We start from the raw sequence: 21,488 nt of genomic DNA, 5'->3' as shown, positions 1-21,488 counted from the left end.
TTTATTCCTTTTACACATTTTTGCTGCTTATCTGAATTAATCATCTTGCCTTGATTAATGCCTCTCTCTCTGCATTAAGCATATCGGTTTCTAGAGAAACTCATGGGTCCATATGCTTCACGTTTCTCTTGGTTTTGATGATAACTTCTGTAATTTCAGTTATCAGGCTCCATAAAAGAGTTTGCTTGTTTCTTACATTTATCTTGAATGAAAGGTGATGATTTTGTCCAGCAGCTTCAGTGAGATTTCACTCAGCTCTTTCACATAACACTATTAAAATTCAACATCTCTTTGAACATAATTCAAAAGAAAGAGGATGTAGAACATTTCTGATCTATAACAAGTTTTCGCAGCAGGAGTTCCATGTTGTGAATAATTCTGGAGGCATAAAATTTTATTATTTTCCGTATGTGCTGGGTTATAATTCCGTGAAGTATTTGACATGAACTACATGTCTTAACTTGCAAAGTATTCTAAGAAGCAAGGGATGATAATATGCAAGAAACTATTCCTAGGAGTTAGGATATTTAGAACCAACTGTCTTTTCACTGAAAAATTGTTCTTAATTATGCCAGGTTTATAAATTGCATGTCTGCTAAGGTTTGTCATCTCCAAATGGAGATTTCTGTAGGAGGCCATAATTTTTCCGTCTGGAAAACACCCCACATTATGCCTTGCCTTCATAAATCTACCCACATTTGCCCTTCTTTCTCCTCCCCCTTTTTAGAGGGAAGTGCACTTTCAAGTTTTTTTATTTCACAATACTAAGTGAAATAGACGCAGGCATCAGGCAACTCCAAGTGACTTAAGAGGATGTGCTGCTTAGAAAATCAAATCATGTGGTATGTATTTATGTAAGTATTTGTTGTTTTTCTGTGATGTCCTCTCTCCATGACTAACATAATTAATAGGTACATGAACATTATACAACTTCTACAGAAGGAGTAGAGAACTATGATTTCCCCATTTTGCAGACGTTCAGTAAGGTTCAAAGCACCTACAAGAGTAAGCCATGAGGTTAAATAGAGTCAACACTTGTAGTTTGGACCAGAAAATTCCCTGGCGTTTGCCTGAATAGATCTGCAGCTCAGGCTAGGTATTCCTCAGCTGCCTTAGTCCCTGAAGGGCTCCGGTCTGGCAAGGATGACAGAGCAGATACCACTCATGAGCAGCACTGAGTCAGACACAGGATCAGGAAGACAGACCTCTCAGGTGTGGCCACAAAGGTTAGAATGCTCCTCTAGGAAGCGAGAAAGATCTTCATCCTCCTGAAGAAGGTGTTCTGAATCAAACCCATGCTTTTCCTTACCTCATCTTTCCTCTACTATTCTCCAGTACGTGAAATAGTCTTCAAATTGGGAATGCTCTTCACCATTCTTGTTAAAGCTGGGCATCTATTGCTGACAAACAAAAAGAAAGCTCACTGGAGTGAAGGTTTACAACATTGTGATTATAGGGAGTGGGGAGACCTCATCTCTGCTACTTTGATTTTTTACTTTTATTTCAAGACTATTTAAAGTGGAGAAGGAGTTCGAAGAGTAAAGACTAGAGCACTAATGTGACCAGGGAGTTCAGTTGCCATTTGCTTTTCGTTGCCCCCAGTCCTGTGTTTCTTAATCTAAAACTATTTTTAGAATAATTTTTCTCTACCCATCTTCAGGAGTATTTTATCAGCATCAGTTCAAAAACTGACTATTGTTTTCCTCCCACATGACACCAGCAGGTTCAAAGCCCAATTCCTGAATTGCAGTGTTGAGGACATGATAAATCTTTGCACGTCTGTTTAGCAACACTTGCTTCTCTTTTCCAGTTTTGGAATTCAACAAAAGAAATACAAAACACTGTGAGTTGATTGTTTCCTGTGTAAAAAGGATTAGTCATCAATGATCTCCAAGGGCAAATCCCAGTGGGCAGGAGACCATGTTCCTGTAGCTGAATGAATCTCCCTGCAAAATCAGTGTTCCAAACCCATGGGCTGAGTAAGAACAACTGTACCAAACACTTTCCTGCTCTAATTGCTGGTTTCTGTGCTCCCAGTTCAGCATGTTTTGTGAGTGCTGAAATTAATTTACAGACTAAATTATTTTTCTGCATTTTGTTCCTCTGTGCAGAACACAGTGCTTTCAAGCAGCCTTGATTCCCAAGTTTTATTTTCCTTGCCTGGAATGGGACTTCCTGCATGTCTAATCAGTTCTCACCTTCAGAAAGAAGAGCAGATGAAAAGCGACACAAAGCAATTCAATGTGTAAAATATGCATATTTTAATTTAATAAAAGAAAAACAGCAAGGGAGAGATAGGCACAGAACAGTAGCCCCTAGAGCTCTAGTAACTTGTCAAGCCATGTGAAATAAATATAACATTAAGAATTCCATAGGCGTTCAGTAAAGGAGTGTGCGTATACCATGCTCACTTCTAATTATGGCTACAGTTGGAGAAGGTACTTGAAAGTGGTCTTTTTCAAATTTCTGTCCCTTATTGTTTAGGTTCTTTCCAATACTGAAGTGAAAAGCTAATTACTGACGATTTTGGTGGACTTTCCCTCCTTAATGTGGTGTTGTCAGCACAGCAGTACTAAATAGTGCTCATATTTAAATTATTTAATAATAAGGCTTGAGTTAGGAGTCTACGGAGAAGAATAAGAGCAGTTTATGTCTCTCTGAGAAAGCAGAAGTTATTGCAACATATACAGTCATCTTGAGTTTGCCTTTCCCATTGACTTCCAAGCAAGTGTTGCTGCAACAGCAGGGACACAACACATGGAGCCAATCTGATGACCACATATTTAAATATGGTCCTCTCTGAAGCCGTCTTTTCAACTGCAAGAGTCAGATGTTTTTTAATTAAATACAGATTGTCGATGGTTAATTTTTCAACCTACAGATTTGCTCAGCTGTCTGGCACAGTTTGCAAATGGCAATTCCGACTTTGCCAGATTTGACCCATTTCATATCAAAATGATAAGTCATTTTCAAACAAAATGTTTTGCAAAAAAGGTTGCTTTTTGACTGGCACACATTGTGAAGTTCTAGTTGATAACAAAAATCTAAATTCCCTCCCAATTTTTTTTTTCAGTTAAAAGATCCCCCCCCCTCCTTTTTTTTTTAACCCATTAAAACATTGGGGTTTGGTTTTAAAATATTCCAGAAATTTTCTGACTGTCTCCATTCAATACAGTGTTTCCTATTTCCAATGGAAAGAAGTCACAGTTGTGTGAGTTACTTTCAAGATATGTAATGGGATGAATATTATCTGATCCAGCAAGGGTTAGTACCTTGCTTTGTTGTTGTTTTAGGAGTTGGCGTTTATTCGTGTAGAGTTTTGATTATAATTAGAAATTATTTGGGTTTTGTGTGCTTGTTGGTCTGCTTTTCCAAATAGTTGCATTTACCAACTATTTGGGAAGTCTAAAAGACTGCAAAGGTGAAATCTTTAGTTTGCTGGAGATCTCTCCCAAAAAGCAGCTGGCATGATTAGCCTGTTATTTTTAGTGAACGGGCTGGATTTAACTGATCATCCCATCTGTCTTCTACTTTTATATCATCACATTTTAGAAACTTCTCCACCAGTCTCCATCAAAAGAAGAATGTCTGGTCAGAGCACATATCTTGTCATTTTCCTATCACTGAAATAAAGATGAAAATGACTGAAAAGGGGGTAGGGGAGGATCATTCATTATAAAAAGAAGCTTCAAAATGATGAAGTGTCTGAAAAAAAAAAAAAAGGGATTCATATTAACAATCTCATTTACAAGCTAGTAAACAAGGACTTTTTAAAACACAAGCTTTCAAAAACTGGTGTTTTAGCAGATTTATGGTCATGTTGGAACACCGATTCTCCTATTTGTGTCTTTTTTTCTCTCCTTACGTAAAAAACCAATTCAGTGCTCCTTTACAAGGAATTCATACTAAATATAATTCATCCTAATGTGGAAGTCCTTTGTATGGGACTCGCATGCTGGATAGCCACAGCATGAGGTCTCTACCCATGGTGGATTTCATCAACAGGGAATCCTGTGGATGTTAAACGCACTGCTCGTCTTTGGGTTGCAGGATTCAGCCTTTAATTTGCAATAAGTGGAATGGGATGGTGTTTTTGTTGTCTAAGAAATGTTTTGAGAATGATGCATGCAGCAGAACTTCATTAAAGATCATTAACATGTTACTCTCTAGGCATATAGGCTGAAGGTAGACACGTCACACAAAATTACACACTTTCCTTTTCAGCAAAGCATGCACTGCGAGCTCTGTAGTGAGCTCCTATACGTAACTTAAACTTCAGCACTCCCCTTCAGAAGACTACATTCAACTTTTCTTCTTCTCCTCAAAGTATTACTGTAGATCACAAGCATGAAACTGCCTAAGTTACTGTAGATCACAAGCATGAAACTGCCTAAGTGATCTAAATAAGTTTAGGTTTATATATTATAAATATATATATATTATATGTAGTATATATAACATATATAAAAATAGATTTAGTTTTTATAGGCACTTGGAGCCTAAGGCTTAATTTTGCTGGGCTCTATCTGAAAACAAAAACCTCTGTCCCAAGGACCTGATACTCTCTTTAGTTGTATATCACATGCATTGACTTACTTTCTATTGTGTAAGCATACAAAGTTCAGATTTACGTCAATTATTGTGAATTTGCAACTGAACCACCTCCTTTATTCTCCAAGTCCAGCTGAAATGTCTTTTTGGCAACCAGAGATGCTTCTCTGAAGGCTGTACTGGGATTGTGCAGACCAGGTCTGTGCTACCTGCTGCTTCATTACAAAGACACGCTCCTTGGGGCCGCTTTCTGGTAGGTGGCCATGTCTGGACACTGAGCACAGCAGAGTGTTAGGTGTTGGGAGATGCAGCTTCTGAGAAACCCATCACCAAGTTAAGTGCGGACTGGTGAACAGACAGCCTAAAACTCTGGGAACTGCCTTTGACTTATCCCACTGTGGCATTATTTGGAAAGAAACCCAGATAACAGCCTGATGGTCTAATGTTTAAGTTATCAAGGAAACAGAGAAAATGCTGTAGTCCTCCAGTCACAGGCTGTGGGTCTTAGTGAAAGTCCTGTCTCACTGGTAAGCACAGGAGATGCAGTGACAATTGCTTGTAACGGGGATGACGGCACTAGATTGTATTGCCTTCTTGATTTAGTAGTTTTGACTTCTACATTTTCATACAATGACCTAAAAGAAGTATTATACCCCAGAGTAGCTTTGAAATTGTTTGTTTAAATTAACATTCATTTGGATTTATGCTTAATGAAATCTTCAGAGATGCAGACAGCCCCTCTCTAATGAAATGCTTTATCTTTGAACCAATGAACAGGGTTGCCATACTGTAAGAATTCCTCTCTAAACGAGTGGGCTTTTATAATGTTACACTTGGGTGGCACAAGCAGAGTGCTAGATGATTAGTTTATGGTCTAGATCATTGTATTTTTATTACACTCATAAAAACTGTGTTTCTCCTCATTTTCGTAATGGCTTCAATGAGCTTCTATACCTTCTAGAGGCACATTAAATCGTTATGTGATGAAAGTACTGATTTAGTGGGGCTAGTTTTAAAGTAAAAAACATGTTCTGAATTCTTATCTTAGTCCGATTGCTGACTGAAAAAGGTGAAACTACGTCAGAATGAATGAAATCTATGATCTTCTTTACATACAGAGAAGATTCCCAGCTGTGGCCTAAAACAAATGTGATACAGAAAAGATACAAATGATAAATCTACATCTGTCTATAAAATAAATTATCTATCAATTTAAAGCATTTTGCTGGTTCTGTGGCATTATGAGTATTTAACAGGAGAGTGAATGGATGACAGATATTTTTGTTTTAAAAATCTTTTTAAGACAAAAAAAGGAAGATAAGAAAGATTATTTTTATTCCTTACATTTGACTGTAATTTTTTTCCCTACTTCTGTTCAGAATTATAAATAACCCTCTTCTGTGTAAACCCTAGATTCATTTCTCAAAATAATTCTAAGCTGGTTTTAAAAGTTGTTTTAATTATGTTGCAAAATGAAAAAAAAAAAGGAAGAAAAATGTCATTTGTTTCTCTATATGCAAGCTATTCTTAAAAGAGAAGACAACATCATTATCCATGAATGGGAAACCTTTTTATTTGATATGCAATTAAAAAAAATAATCCTTGAATTGAATGTATCATCTCATCTTTGCACGGTTTAGACAAAGGCCTTTTTTGTTTACAAAATTTACATGTCAATACAGTTGCTTATAAATATTTCTGTGAAATAAACATAACCCTTCACAAAAAGAGCAGCTTACTCTTCATTCAGTAATTTTATATGCTAGCAAAAAGACAATGAAAGTTGTATGCAAATATAACATCAATGTACAGCATAATAATAACAGTTTTTAGTGATTATGCTGCTTGGTATTAATTCATAGGATTGTTTTTTGTTCAGCCATGGGCTGTGTTTGGAACAGAGATTTGCCAGACCAGAGCATCTCAGCTTGTTCTGCTGTTTGTGGGAGACATCCACAAATCTTTTAGTTGAGGATGCTCTGGATTCCTGTATCCTACTCTGTGTCTGGTCTAAATTATTAAGTGATCATGCTGGTAATGAAGATACACTGTTTTCTTCTGTTCCTGCTGTACCCATGCTCTGTGAGTGCATGGTCTGTGGCAGGAGTTGGACTTTCCTTCTACCTCCAGGAAAAAAAAAAAAAAAAAAAAAAGGAAAATGAAAGGGAAAAGACAGCTAGAAAAGAAGAAGGAGGAGAGGAGAGAAAAAAAAAAAAGGAAAGAAAAATAGAGAGAAAAGAAAAGAGAAAGAAAAAGGAAAAGAGATACAAAGGGAAAGAAAAAGAAAGGAAGAAAGAAAATTTTTTTAAAAGGAAAAATGGAAAGAAAAAAGAAGAAGAAAGAGAAAATAATGCACATTTGGAGCAAATCTTTTATAAATGTGCATTTGGAGGGACAGTTCCTCAGTCTGAAATGTTTCTGGAAGAACAGATTTGGTTTGGAGTTTTTCTGCCTTTTCCTCAGTGCTGTTGGTCAGATGCAACTTTTATGGTTGTTTCAGCAATGCAGCAGTTCAGTAGCTTTTGCTACGTGGCAAACTGTGAAAAGAGAGAGAGTTGAGGACACAAACAGGTTTCAGTAGATGCACCTTTAGTAGGTCGATGTTGCTTTAGTATTAAGTGTCAAATCCCAAACGGTTTTGTGTTCTGCAAGCATCGTTCAGTGTTCTCTTTGTGGATCTGAAAGTTTGACAGAAAAGCAGCTGAACACGGTACCAGGAATGAGGAGATATTTTGTGGAAGATCCGAAATGAAATCGCTAGAAATTCTTTAATATTTCATGGACGCCTGCAAAATATGGTGCCAGTTTATTCAGGGATTTGAAAGCAGCTGCAGAGTAAAAGTGTCTAATGAAAATGAAATAAATTTCCTGTGAATGGAATAAATTTTGATTGTGTGTCTGAGTGCAGTAATTATACATGTCACGCAGTAATTAGGCAGTCACAATGTGGCCACGGTGTCTTTCTTTGTCTGCAGATGGTCTGGGAGAACGGCTGCGTCGTTATTGTCATGCTGACACCCCTCGCGGAAAACGGAGTCAAACAGTGCTACCACTATTGGCCAGACGAAGGGTCAAACCTCTACCACATCTATGAGGTACCAGAACAAAATCACTGGTTGTAAACGTGGCAGTAAGTGTACGGGATGATTTCCTACGGGGCAAAGTGGTGTTTGAGCCGATGTAACCTGGAGGTTGAGCTGAGGGCTCGTGAATACCCTTCACGTGCCTTTCAGTAGTTTTAGATCCGTGAAAGATTCGAGCGCAGTTTTAATAGCGAGGTAGTTTCTGCTGGATAAAATCTAGTAAGTAATGAGCCAAGTATTACAACGGAAAAAGGACAACAATTTTGTTTTTCAGACCATTTTGCAAGTGGTTGAAATGTAAAACTATGTATTTATACTTTATAGGAATATAGTATTTTTAGAACTAGTGAATTTTGCCTTAGGAAAACCATATGTATATCTTTGTAGAAGAGCCTCTATATAGTTTTAGTAATTAATGCTACGTATTTTTACCTCTTGTCTCTTTCACAACAACAAATATATATATATATATATTATCGTATCACCATTGTTGTTGGAATGCAACATTGATAATGTCTGTCATGATTTTTCCAGTTGTCCAGCTGAGTAGAGGAAGAAAATAATATCACAATGCCAAATACCAAGAATAGGAAAATGTGAAGAAATACAGTTATTTAAACGAAAATGTGAACAGACTTTTTCCTGAAAACATGAACTCTGTAAATCAGCTGCATTTTTAATGCTTATTTTTCTACATAGCAGAAGAAACTGACTTTTCACTTTGCGTGTGAATTCAACTCTGAGGTTTTTAAGACTCTGAGAGTATCCTGGGCGATGCATTGTAGGTGTTCTGGAGCAGAAGGTGCCTGGCAGTCTTAACATATTTTCAGGCAGTGTCTTTTGTATTTGCATGACTATGTAAAGTTTCAATCTAGTGATTTTTCCTTTTGCGTTAGAAGTCGCAAGAATTTATTTTGTTTTCAATAAAATAGCAGTGGCAGCTGACCTCTTCCCGACGACTATACTGATTGCTAAATCAAAAAAAAAGTATTTTCCCAGTACTGGCCAGTTTACTAATAAAACTTTCATGCAGTTCCTTCATCCCAGACACCTTCCACCTGCAATCCTGAAGATGTGGCTTGCAAATTGCTGATCTTCGTTTGTTCCTTCCTCTGGGGTGTAGGTAAACCTTGTCTCTGAGCACATCTGGTGCGAGGATTTCCTTGTGAGGAGCTTCTACCTGAAGAACCTGCAGACAAACGAGACCCGCACAGTGACGCAGTTCCACTTCCTCAGCTGGAACGATCAGAGGGTTCCTGCTTCCACAAGATCACTTCTGGATTTCCGCAGGTAAAGCACAAAGTATGACAGTTCATTTCAGACGATACAGACCTGAGGAACTAAACTAGTTCTTTTAATTGTCCTTTAAATATTTCTGGTTTGAAAGAGAGTCCTCAGCCTGTGATGCCACAATGCTAAACTAACATAAAAATCTGCAGTAGGTTGATGTTGAGTGTTGTCTCACACATAGACATTGTCTGGTTCAAAGATATACTCAGTTCCTATTTAGAGATCAACATTTTCCTTTCTCCCCTTTGTACAGCTCTTCAGTGCTGCTCTATTTCTTTGTTTTCTAAGTATTTATCCGTGCCGCAACTTCCAGGCTTTTATGTGGCTCCCCTATAATCCTTATTGCAGGAATCTCACAAATAAATTATGTAGTATGAGCACGCTTGAAAAAAAAGTCACGATGGAGTCATACGACAATAACAGCGTTCCCATGGGAGCGCTTGCTCGTAAGGATCAAACAGTGAGGTCTCTAGACCTTCTTTGGCTGCAGGAAAGTGGAAATTTGAGAAAGGAGATGAAAATGTTGACAAAGCATACCCTCTGGAGTTTTTAAAGAAAGTCAACGTGGCTTTAAAATACAAATATACAAAGGCAAAACCCGTGAAAGTCCTTGCCACCTTCTCTAATGTTTGTAGTGTCTATCTGAGTTTTAATTTGAAAATTAAAGCCATGCATGATAAATACTGGAGCGAAATAATCTTCATTTGATTGCAAACCGTGCCCGGTGCATCGTGTGTAGGTGTTAGCCTGTATCAGCTAATCCACAGCAATGCGCTTATGACTAATGAAAAGAATCTCCAGGAGGTTTGGGGAGTTGGTTCTCAATCTGCAAGCGGCCTGTGGGATCGCGTGTTTTCCTCTCTGTACTGCAATATTATCTGCAACCCCCCGAAGTGATTATAAGGGGCTCAGTGCTCAAAAGGTCCAAACTTGTTTCTTTCAATAAGTGCTGAGAGCGCTGGCTGATGCCAGTCAGAGTTACACATCTGCACCTGAGGGGAGAAGCTGGCTTACGTCCAAGGGGAGCTGGTTGCACAGTTGTCTGTTGGCAAAATTTTACCCTTAAAAATTTAGGACTAAACACTACCCTTCACCCATCAGTATTCTTGTGTGTGTTGCAAGGCTTTTCAAAGCAGAGAGTCATCTCACACGGTGCAGGTCAAGTAGTGGAGTACAGCTGCACTGTCTCTAGGAGCTATGGCTAGGTGAGAACATAAGGGTATGCTAGAGAATCGCAGCACAAAAGCAATAGCGGAGGGAAGAAGCATGGCCATAGGATGGAGTAGAAATTTTAAGTGAATTTTCAAGGTTTTCTTCTCTGGGTTCAAACTTTAATGTGATTTTTATAGGTTGATTTCCCTTTGCTTGTGATACTGTGGAAGTTGCCTGTAGTGAACTTCTGTAGTGAAAATTTCGAATTGGTTCTATTAAGTCGGGCGAGGCTACAGCACGAAGCCACTGCAGCGTCCGATTTTGCCCTTTTTGAAGTTGGTGGGAGTTTGCTAGCAATTCTAACTAGGCTATAAATAAGCCTGTACAGCCAGGACATCTGAAGTTTGGAGCACCTCAGCTCCAGCTTGCTTCAGTACAAATTGAGGTCTCTGTGTGAACTGCAGGATTAGGTCTACAGTAAGTCGCAGTTCACATCGCCAAGAAAGCACTGCTTAGAGTGACATTGTGTAAGGGTCAAACAGCCGTGTCGAAGAAGTGTTGTGCAGTACTTTGAAAAAGAAAAATTATAACGGGATGAGAAAAGCAGCAAAGCTGCCATTCTTTGTATTTAAAGCCAGTATGGGAATGAACCTGTTAAGATTTAATTGAATTCTGAGTGTTCATTTAATATGTATTCACAGTCCAGTGTAGGGTACTGTAATCATTTGCTACGTGCAGATTTTGTACAATGAGCTCATAATACTGAATGCATGGTAAAATTCCGCCTGAAAAGGATTTTGGCATGCACAATAGCTGGTCTATGAATCTCAGTTTTCTTGGTCATCTGATGTTTTTGGTTTTTTAATGACAAAAAAACTAATCACTATTGCTTAAAATAACATATTTGAAATTCATTTATACGATACATGTTTTACACCTGAAGCTTCCTATTTTGAGTACAAACTCTGCTGGGTTACGACAGCTGAGTCATGAAGCCCCAGAACAAACGTCTGACAGCGCTACCATACTCGGAGTAGGGTAGTGCTAGGAAGGGGCTGCTCTCATTTCTTTTAATCTATCTATGTTTTTATGTGCATTCAGTGTGTTTGTATATATATATGGATATGTGTGTATATTTATATATTCACATACATATATGAAATTAAGCATATACATAACCAACCCTCTATTTTTTATAATTCATCACCAAGAAAAATTGGATTCCCAAAATTACCTTGCCCAGAGTCTGTGGAAATATGGACCTTAAAATTTTTATCAAAGTAAATTTTGCAAGTCTCTTCGAAAACTGAAAGCTTACATTTTTCTTACTATGTATCAGACAGTGTTTTAGATGATTTTGCATTTAGCAGATACATTAAACCTTGCGGAATAATCTATCGTACTTTCATAACGTAGGTATAAATTGCCAAAAAGAGATTATTCTATACATTTAAAAAAATCTGTGCAAAAGACAGTCCCTGAGAGGTGAGGCTACTACAGAAACCACTGGTCAGTTTTAAATGCTTCTGGAGTCCTAATTTCATTTTGAACAATAGACCAATCATTATTGCTCTGGACTAGCTTGTTAGTCATGCACTGATATGTGTAATTAAATATTTCTTGAGCCCAGAGGGAGCACATTTACACTTTAAAGAGGGACTGCTAAGCTAAAAGATAATTAGCATCACATGTGAGGGCTTTGCTTAAAATATATATCTATTATGCTATCACTTCTCGCTGTGTGCAATGGCATTTACTAACACTGCTCACTTTAAAAATGGACAAATTCTTATTTTGCCAGCTAATTAGCGGTTGCCAGTGTCATTTTTGTGATGTTGCAGCTAGTAATATGAGCCCAGTTGCATAGTCACAAAAGTGATCATTGGAAACTGTGACTCTGCTGCAGGGACAATGTGGGAAACCCCTTTTCTGAGCCTCTAACGACCTCTGACCTTTGCTTGCTGATGGTTTGCATGATGATTTCTTTTTCACTCAATGAGCCAAGGGTTGGTTTGTATTACTAATCATTCTTTCTAAGTTAATTCTTCCTGTATATGTGTATATATATAAAATATATATTTTCTTCAACATTCAAGAACTTTGCTTACTGATGAATTTTCAGCTCACTCTCATTAGCCAGAACTAAGAATGAAATGAGATGTTGCTGCACTTCTAAATATTTTCATAAGCTATATATAGACAAAGCTATGGAACCAGCTGGATTGAAACCCTTTGTTTTAATGTGTTTTCTGAAATGTGTGATAATGAAAATGTTTGAAACGCTTTCAATAAAACTGACAAACATAAGGTGTCTTTCCCTAACATGTGTCTCTGGCTGTCTGATTTACTGAGAGGTCTGATTTACTGATAGGTTTAGATCAGGTTTGTCATTGAAATGATGTTAGGACTTTGGTAGATGGCTAGTCACAACACGCAAATAGTGTTAGTGTGCCGTACAAGGAACAAAGGAACCACACAAGCAGAAAAAGAAATGGTAAATACCCCTCTGTAGTTATTAGCTTTTGTTTTATACTCTAAATGCAGAAACAACTAATGCACATGATGTGAGGTGGGGGGAGGATGACCAGCTGCATGTAGGGGAATGCAGACAGACTGTATCAGATGTTACAGACATTTCAAATATAATTTACTGTACAATACAAAAAAGAAATATCAGGCTTTATATTGTATAGGAATTGATCCTCAGATATGACCATCCAGAACTCAGTGGTTCGTTCATGTGAAAACTCTGCTGCAGCTTAAGTCATTGAAGTTTTGTTTGGTATTGCCTACGTGTATATGCATTTATGGACCTATAAACGGTTCATTTAACTTCTAAAGCCAGGTGCTTCTCAGTGACTTACCACTTATTTCATAGGACATTGTTCTGCTGCATTAATTATTTACATCTAAGGAATATAAATAGGGACAGAATGTCTCTGCAAGTATGATTTACATCAGTAAGCAAAAAAGTAAGAATTGTGAAAAATTCCTGAATTCTAATGTTTAAAGGGAATTGTTAAAGAACTTAATATTGTTATTGAGTTTGGTTAGCATCTGAAATAATAAAAAGCAGAACGTGAAAACAGGGTTTCGTGGGACATCACCAACATCTCTGTAGCCTATTTGGGTTGAGTTCCAGGTATCCCGACTCCCTGTCAGATTTAGAACTTTAGTCATCTTCAGGCTATACTGTAAGCAATATTTAAAGATATATGCATGTTTTCACAGCACAGATGTTAGTGAATAGATGAAGAGCCAAGAACTAAATGATTCAGTAGGTTAGTTAGGCTTTAAAATTCATAGTAACGTCATACCAGTTGCCAGATTCCAGAAGCTCGCTTCAGTTTAGCAGTCAGGATCTTACGTGACACTTGTGCAGAGCCAGGGACCACTAGATAGTCTGGGCACCCCTTGGAAGCTGCCCTGTGGAATGGTTTTATAGGAGACCTTCTGTCTCCAGTAAACTCGAACATCGCATCCAGGAAATTGAATGAAAGTTTTTGATTTCTTGTAGCGATGCTTTCCCATTTTAGCCTCTATTCAGCTTGCTTTGTTAACATATGTTAGCATATTTTATGGTTTTTTGGGCCTGTAACATACTTGACATGCAAAATACATCCTAGAGCAGAAGAGAGAGTTTGGGATTTTGGATTTTGTAAGGCAATTTAAATAGATTTAAACCAATTTCGTGAGCTCTATTCTTAGACTGAGTGTCTTGGTTTGCTTCAGCACTAGTTAATTCCTTCGTTGAGTTTACATATCAGCAGACCTGTCCTATGGCTGTACTTTTATTGATTGACTTCACACGTATTCCCTTGATACCAAGAATATTTAACCAGGGAGCTAGAGAAGACAATAATGTGTAAATCATAAATACATAAGACTTCTGCACTAGAACCAAAGCAGTAAAGCTTACTGACAGTTTTAGTTATTTTTACCACAATCGATTACATTTTAGAATTTCCTGAGAAGTTTTTCAGATTTGGTATTTGCCTTTCTGGGGAGAACTGGTGTTACAAATCAGCACAGGTTGTACTGAGTATACTGGAATAGCCGTTTTTAATTTTGGATTCAGTTTGATGCCCCTCGATATTTCTTTGAGCAAGCTCATGAGCTCTAAGTTGGCTTTAAAATTAAAGCGTCTCATGATAATCTTAGTTTTGGAGCTAAGATATGAGACATTTGAGAAAAGAGATCGTTTCTTTTGCCTAGCCAACAGCAATAATGGGATGCTTCCTGGGATTTCTACAGCAGCAAAGCAGAAGCAAACTTTAAACAAGATTATGTATGTTAACAACTGCTTGTTATATCAGGAAATTATCAACCTGTTTCTTTAAAGACGGCAATATTTGCTTTCTCTTGTTGCTTATTTTTGACAGTTGGCTAAAGAAACAGTATGTAATATGCTTAATTAATTTTCTGTGTCTCTTTTATTTCAGAAAAGTAAACAAGTGCTACAGGGGTCGCTCTTGTCCGGTAGTTGTTCATTGCAGGCAAGTACAATTTCTAAAACAGCTTTAGAGAGATTTGTATGTGTAAGAATTTAATACAGATGTAAAAAAAAATGGGCAAATGAAAGCTTTAGCTGAATCACTAAACAGGTAGTGAGGTAGGCCGAAGGTATTAAATATAATTCAACTGGTTTTTAATGCTAATTAATACTTAGGATCTGTTTTCATAGTAAATTATCCTTTCCTATGATTTCATAGATGTTGTGTCATGACTTAATATTGTATGGCCCCCCTTTCCAATATAAATAGCACTTCAATTTCATAAATCTCCTTTAAAATGATAGTGGTTCCTTGCATTCCATCCCAATTTAACCTCCTTTATTTTATTAACACTCAGTTATGTTTTTAGTGATCATGGTAAGAAGAGGGCAATATCAGGGAGTGGAAACCTACCCAGAGATTGGGTAATCCTTTAAACACAGATTATCTTTAGGCCTCACAGTCTGACAGATGTACATGAAAGCTATCAGGCACGTCAACGGAAAACTTTACTGTAATAATGTTTGATTTTGCCGTTGGAGGTTCTGATTTGTAAGGAGAATATTGCACTTATTTATCCAAGATATTCTTGTAGATAAGGAATACAGAAAAAAAGCCCTGCTAAGAGGCAGGCTGTTTGACATGTGGCACTCCATTTTGGTTGGCAGTGAGGAGGGAGGGGACGTATTTCTGACGTGTGGCTCAGGAGAGTCACCTTCCACTGGATGCGAGGAGGCCCTCTGCAGAGGTGAATGCTCTGGAGGAGGCTTGTTTGCGTTGCCTTCAGCAAGACTGAGAAAAGAAACATTTGATGCAGAATGAAAAGCCTTCGTGTTTCTTGCGCTTTCCTTACTGTGATGGATGGAGATATCTACCATCAGCTCAGCAGTTTTTGTTTTTATTGGGCCTGATCACTGCCTTGTCTCTCATTATTCAGCTTAACTAATAAGATTGTGTCTTTGTTCCCTTCACAGACATAGAAAAAAAAAAATTATTACCATTACCTCCTTTTCTCTAAGCAGTGATCTAGTAACTGAAAGAAAAAAACCTGTCTACAGGGACTTAACAAAAATTAAGTTTCATAGCCTGCCTGTAAACAAAATGTAATAATGTGCTTCACACTGTTCTATTATTTTTCCTTTCATTATATCTTGTACACAAATTGAGCTATCAATAAAAATAATGGCTTAATTAATAAAACTACATACCAGTCTAATTGGTCACACATGCACCTTTGTAAAAATTTTGGAGAGGGAAGGAAAAAAAAAGCTTTTACTTAAAGTCTTAATTATGTTTGCTAACAGCAGCTCTAAAAGAGCATCACGCTGGCCGTTACACATTTGGTCTGTGAAAAGGACACAAGCTGCATACAGATCAGGGAGCTTTCCCCCTCCAAGGCTTGGTTTCACATCTCTGAGGAAGGGCTGATTATACACAAAAGTTAAAGCTCCTAATTCTTAGGAACTACGTGATAATGTTTTTTCTGGTTGTTGCAACAAAGGAAGAATTAAAGGGAAAGGTGAAAAGAAAAAGACAAACCACTGGTGATGTATAGTGAAGAAAGATTGCAGTCCCTCAGTAATCAAATATTTTGATTCTCGAGCAGGTCTCTGTTTGCCTTCCCCCTGACCGCTGTGTTCAAATGCAATCCGCGACATTTTGGGACCGTTCTGGATAACATTCTGATCCAGCTCAATCTATGATTCCATCTCGTATGGAAGTGACTATAAGCTCATTACATGTACACTTTTAGAACAGAAGCAGTATCTTGTTTTAGGGTTTGTGACTTTTCCACTGTTGTTTAAAATGCTTTTCTTGAATAAACACAACTTGGCTTAAAAAATCAAAACAAAGCCCTGTTAGCCATGCGCTGATAGTTAATCTTCCATGAACAGCTTGTGTTAATTTAGTGCAAGCTTCCTCTCCTCTCTTACTACCCTACTTTAGCACCTCATTCTCTCCTCTCCCCCCATGTGTAACAGTATAACGTTAAGGGCAGGTACCTTCATGTTGATTCTAGATGCACATTGATAGGCCTTATTTTTTCTTTTTCCCTTTCTGTTGGCAGTGATGGTGCGGGAAGAAGTGGAACCTACATTCTAATTGACATGGTTCTCAATAAAATGGCCAAAGGTGAGAATCGAAAGGCTTGTTACTTCCTTGGTACTGAAAGATGTGCTTGTGTTGCCATGACAACGTGGGGAGCAATATTCACAGAAAATCTGAGAATAAATTAGAGGCAAATGGTACTCTTTCCTGAGCGTTCTTAAGTTTCATTGTCATAGCAATTTCAAACAACAAACGCAAACGCTTTGTGAATGAGCAGGTGGGCCTGTGCTGTTGAGAAGTATTTGAATTTTTAAATTTATCTTTTGGAATAGTTATTACGGTTTTTAGAAGAAGATACTTTGAGGCTGTACAATCCTTATTTAGTGATTATGTGAGTTAAGTCCTGGGCTGCTTCATGACTGTCGCCCAGTCCTCTGTCACCTACCCTGTCACGATGGTCAAACACGATTGCTTTTCTTTTTGTAGCTGCCCATTGCCCCAAAGTGCCTAGAACAGCTGGTACCAGACAGGGCCTCATGTGCTGCACAAATTTGTCTCTTAGGAAGAAAAAGACTGTAGCGGACAGGACAGAGGACTAAAAATATATCAGCTAGTGCTCTGTGCCCTGTTCTGCCACTATCTGTTCAATATTGAACAATTTATTTAACTTTTCTGTTCCTTAGTTTCCTTATCTGTGAGATGTAATTTCATGAAGTGGGAAATATCTGTCAACATAAATATGTACTGTTGTTTGTTTAAAATGAAGCCTATAGATTCTCTGGAGATTGGGACCATTCCTTTAGTCTTTATTGATCGGTAAATGATTCACGGTGGGAAGTACTTGATATCCTGAATTATTCTTTGTATGTTAGAACTAAACCAAATTTTTAATACTAATACTGTCTTCAAAAGGAAGGAAGGAAAAAGTAGGCATGTAAACCTGATCATATGTTAAAAAGACATAATAGACAACTTTATTTATATATTGTACCCCTTTCTCATGCCTTTGGCCATGTTTATATCAGTTTCATAGAACTGCATTTTAAGAGGAAGATAAATCTTGCGAAGTTGAAAATAAACAAAAAGTAGTCATTTGCCTTTCTCTATTCTTAACCTGAGTTCTTAAGCCACCTTGACCTGGCATTGTGCACATATGTATATTAAAAGAAAAAGAATTAATTTTAAAAGCATATATGAATTTATATAGAGAAACAACATTTAGTTCTTTGAGTTGTAATCACTTTACAATTGTTGTTTAGAATCTTCTAACATAGACGTATTTTTATATGTAGTTTAAAAATACACCCCATGCTTTGTGGTCATCTGCTGTTGTATCTTGCATTATCTCAGTCCTGTGGGACATGGTGGCCTCCTGTCCCTTTAGAAAGAGGAGTTCAGCATTTTTTTTCTCTCCACATTCTGTTAACGCGTCTCGTCAAACACGGACTGAATTTTCTGCCTGTGAGCATCATGTGGAACTTGCTGCTGATGTTAAAGGAAGTTGTGTGTTTGCCTTCTCCTTAGCACTGTACTGAAAATAAATTTTTCAGTGGGATGGGATTAGTTTTTCATGCTCGTTGGAAAACAGGTTTTCACTCGGTTGAGAAATATGGAGATGTTTCCAATGCTCGTTACGTGCCACGTGACAACCTCGTCTTTAAAAATAGGAGCAATGATACGTCATAAAATTAACGTAGACCTTTGTTAGGGATTTGTTCTGCTCGTTTCAGTCACCAGCAACGAGAAGCCATAATGAAAACTAGATTTAAAGTATATGCAGTTTACTTGCATAAAGAAGTAAACGAGAAGTATTTTCCAGCGTGGGGCTTTCAGCCACTTAAGGGAGGGTTGACTTTGTTGTAAAAGCACTGAAGAATGCCATTTATTGACTCCATTGTACCATGTAATGTCAAATTCCATTTTAAGTGCGGGCTCAGCGCTTCACAATCCCGGACGAGTCATGTGAAACTGGCCGGAGAAAGGCGTTGCGGGGCTTTCTGGAGAGCAGTCACCCCCGTTTTGTTCTTGACCCGCTCCCCTCTGCCCGTGGGGGTGCGCGACGCCAAATCCCCCGACCCGGTGCTCGGGCTGGGGTTGGAACGGGCGATCAAAGGGCAGAGCGGGCAGCTCCGCCGCGCCGAGGTGGCCGTTCCCAGGCTGTCACACTGTGCGGCCGCCGGGGCCTTTGTCGGGGCGGGAAGCGGGGCCGGGCTGTGCGGCCGCGGCCGCCTTTGTCCGCCTGAGAAGCCGGAGGCCCGGGTTGAGGGTCCAGTGTTCGTCAAATGATCAAAGGCCTGGAGCCCTGGACATGGAATCTTTCTTTCCATTTCCTTTTCTTAGAGAATGAATTGCACGAGTGGCAAAGAATGCCCTTTCCAAAGCTTTTATGTGGAGTGCGAGGGCTAACTCCAGAGTCCTTCAGCACTACACATGAAAATGTAAGTGCACTTTCAGTCCGTGCCCAGCTGCAAGGCCAGCATCTAGGAATGGTTCTTTCAGAAAGGCTTTTAAGGATTAAGGCCTGCAGTCTTTCAGGAAAAAAAAAAAAAAACCACCAAAAAAACACGAAAAAAACAGACTTTTAAGAATAAACTTAGAATAATTTGAGTTTCTTGTTCCACTGTCTGGTTTATTAGAAGGTAGACAATAATGCATTTTTAAATCAAAGTAAATAGAGGAGTACTTAGTTTCGGCAGTGGGAAAGTAGAAAGCAATCAATAAATGCCTCGGCTCTTTAGTGGGGGTTTTAATAGGGTAGTTTGAGAAAAGGAGCTCCTTTTTCATGTAATGATTTACTTCCCTGCATTCTCTTAGACAGTTAACTGTAAATGCCTTTGTCGTTTACAATTTCTGCTCCTACTGCTCATTGAATTAGTGCTAATACTTAGTCGATTAAACACGTTATAAATTCATATCTTCTGCTGTCTTGCCTGATGCCGTCCCTCGTGTTATTTTAGATGCTGAAAACCACCAGCAAGGGATCTGTTCCTAAAGCCTGAAGCAGGGGAAAAGAAACCAAGTTGGGGAGGATTTTGTGCTTGACACCCACCACGCCAGTCTGACTGCCCCAATCCCTTTGGGAAAGCAGGAATAAGATTTTTAAAAAGCAAAGCACCCTCTTTTAGTGCACTTGCAGGATGGTAAAAGTTAGCAGCGAGGGTAGCCCCTGTGGTGTACCTGGGGATGCTGGAGCAGGCGGGAAGGCAGGCGAGGGCTCGCACGGAGCTGGCTGGAGCCTCGCTCAGCAAACGCCTTCCTGGCCCCCGGCTGCCTTTGAGAGCCACACAGCACCAGCCTGTGGGGCTCCCTCCGGCTCTGCACAGCATCAGGAAGGATTTCCTGTTGGGTCGGGTTTTTAATGAATTTCACTATCCTCTGTGCAGTAAATGTAACGACTGCATCTGTGCGTTCGCGCCAAAGAGCCACATTAAATAATCTTATTAGATACTGGAACAGGCAGAGAACAACAGCGTCTATTCAGTACTGTCATTCCTGTGTTGTGTCAGCGGAAAGTTTTAAATGCCAGTGTATCCTTGTCTTTAGTTCCTCCAGTAACTTAGCGATGCTATTTATCATGTAGTTTATTACTACAATTATTTTTCTTGCTAGATTCGTATGCAGAGCGTTTACAAGACCCTGATCCTGTACCCATCAAAGTAATAACAAAAATGAAATGGTGTTGAATCTGGCCCTACAGTAGCACAATTAAATGCTACTTAACATGATTTAACTATGATAACTAATTAACTATGATACTATTTTTACACAAGTGGTACAATTTTGAGATAGTTACTCAGACACCTCTCATTTCCCTGACAGACAGCTTAGGACGAGATTTAGTTTTGAGTGAGAAGTTGAGAAATTATGTATTTCAACTCCATGGGTGCTCCCATGATTTAAATAAACAAAGAAAATGATAACGGATTGTTTTTGTAGATAACAATGCTTGCAGGATTTTTGACAGAGACTGTTTTTCTGAGGCTGATTTCTGCTGAGAATTTCAACGTTCTTGATGTATTTACAAATTTTATCCTTTGTTACTAGGGAAGATAAACTGATTCAGATATAGTCTACTTGATATTCCTTCCTCTTCCCAAACTCATAGTAACTCTGAGCTGATGAGGTTTTTTTTTGTGTGTGTGATCTAGAGAAAAGTTGAGAATTTTCTCATTTCTTGTCTTTCCTGCAGGCTTATTGTAGTGACTAAAAGGTTGATATATTGCAAGACATTTTATTGAGTGTTTCTGGCACAAGAAAGAAAAAAAATGAGATTATGAGTCTTCCTACTTTCATTTTTCTGAACTGAGAGCCTTGGATAGTGAAGATAATAGTTTGATTTTTAGATATTAATCCAGCTAGCAGCTGCTTGGGGTTTGCTGACTGTCCATTTTCTTGTGTTTGAACTAGCTGGAACGAGATGAGTCAAAGAGAAGGTGAATATGAATTTTAAAATCCTTTTAAACTATTGATTTCCGAATTCTAAAACCCAGCAAAAGATTTGATTTAGCAAAGCCGAACCAACAGTTTATTCTCTTGCATTCAAAAGCCTGGATTATAATTGATGAGCACACACGCTCTGGCCTGGGCAGGCTGTGGAGGTTATCTCCCCAAGTCCTCTCCTTGCCCCCGCTACCCTATTGTCTGAGGGTCTTGTGAGTCAGCTCCTGAGCAGATGCAGTTTATACCGTGACATTTTAAGGCAAAACAAAAGATTTCTTAATTCGCCTTCTGACTCATCGTGATCAAATGATTTTGGCTAATCTGAACCCTTGCTGAGGTTTTGCTTATCTGCTGTGTGGATTTAACAATCATAATGAAGTTGTGGGGTTAGCTCCTCTCTGAAAGGATTTTATGAAAGAAAATGCCCATA

General features: G+C 38.5%; 1 protein-coding gene across 1 annotated transcript in view; it reads left to right on the top strand.

Moving 5' to 3' along the window:
• PTPRN2 (protein tyrosine phosphatase receptor type N2) overlaps positions 1-21,488 on the top strand; it is a 683,076-nt gene that overhangs the window by 644,593 nt on the left and 16,995 nt on the right. Inside the window, exons 18-21 of the mRNA XM_086614526.1 lie at positions 7,527-7,646; positions 8,758-8,924; positions 14,519-14,572; positions 16,638-16,702. Coding sequence (XP_086470652.1) covers positions 7,527-7,646; positions 8,758-8,924; positions 14,519-14,572; positions 16,638-16,702 — 406 coding nt within the window. The remainder of the gene's footprint in view (positions 1-7,526; positions 7,647-8,757; positions 8,925-14,518; positions 14,573-16,637; positions 16,703-21,488) is intronic.

Source organism: Tauraco erythrolophus, chromosome 7 (assembly GCF_009769465.1).
Source record: "Tauraco erythrolophus isolate bTauEry1 chromosome 7, bTauEry1.pri, whole genome shotgun sequence".
NCBI lineage: Eukaryota > Metazoa > Chordata > Aves > Musophagiformes > Musophagidae > Tauraco > Tauraco erythrolophus.
Note: the sequence above shows the minus strand (reverse complement) of the source record. Positions and strands in the feature narration are given on the sequence as shown.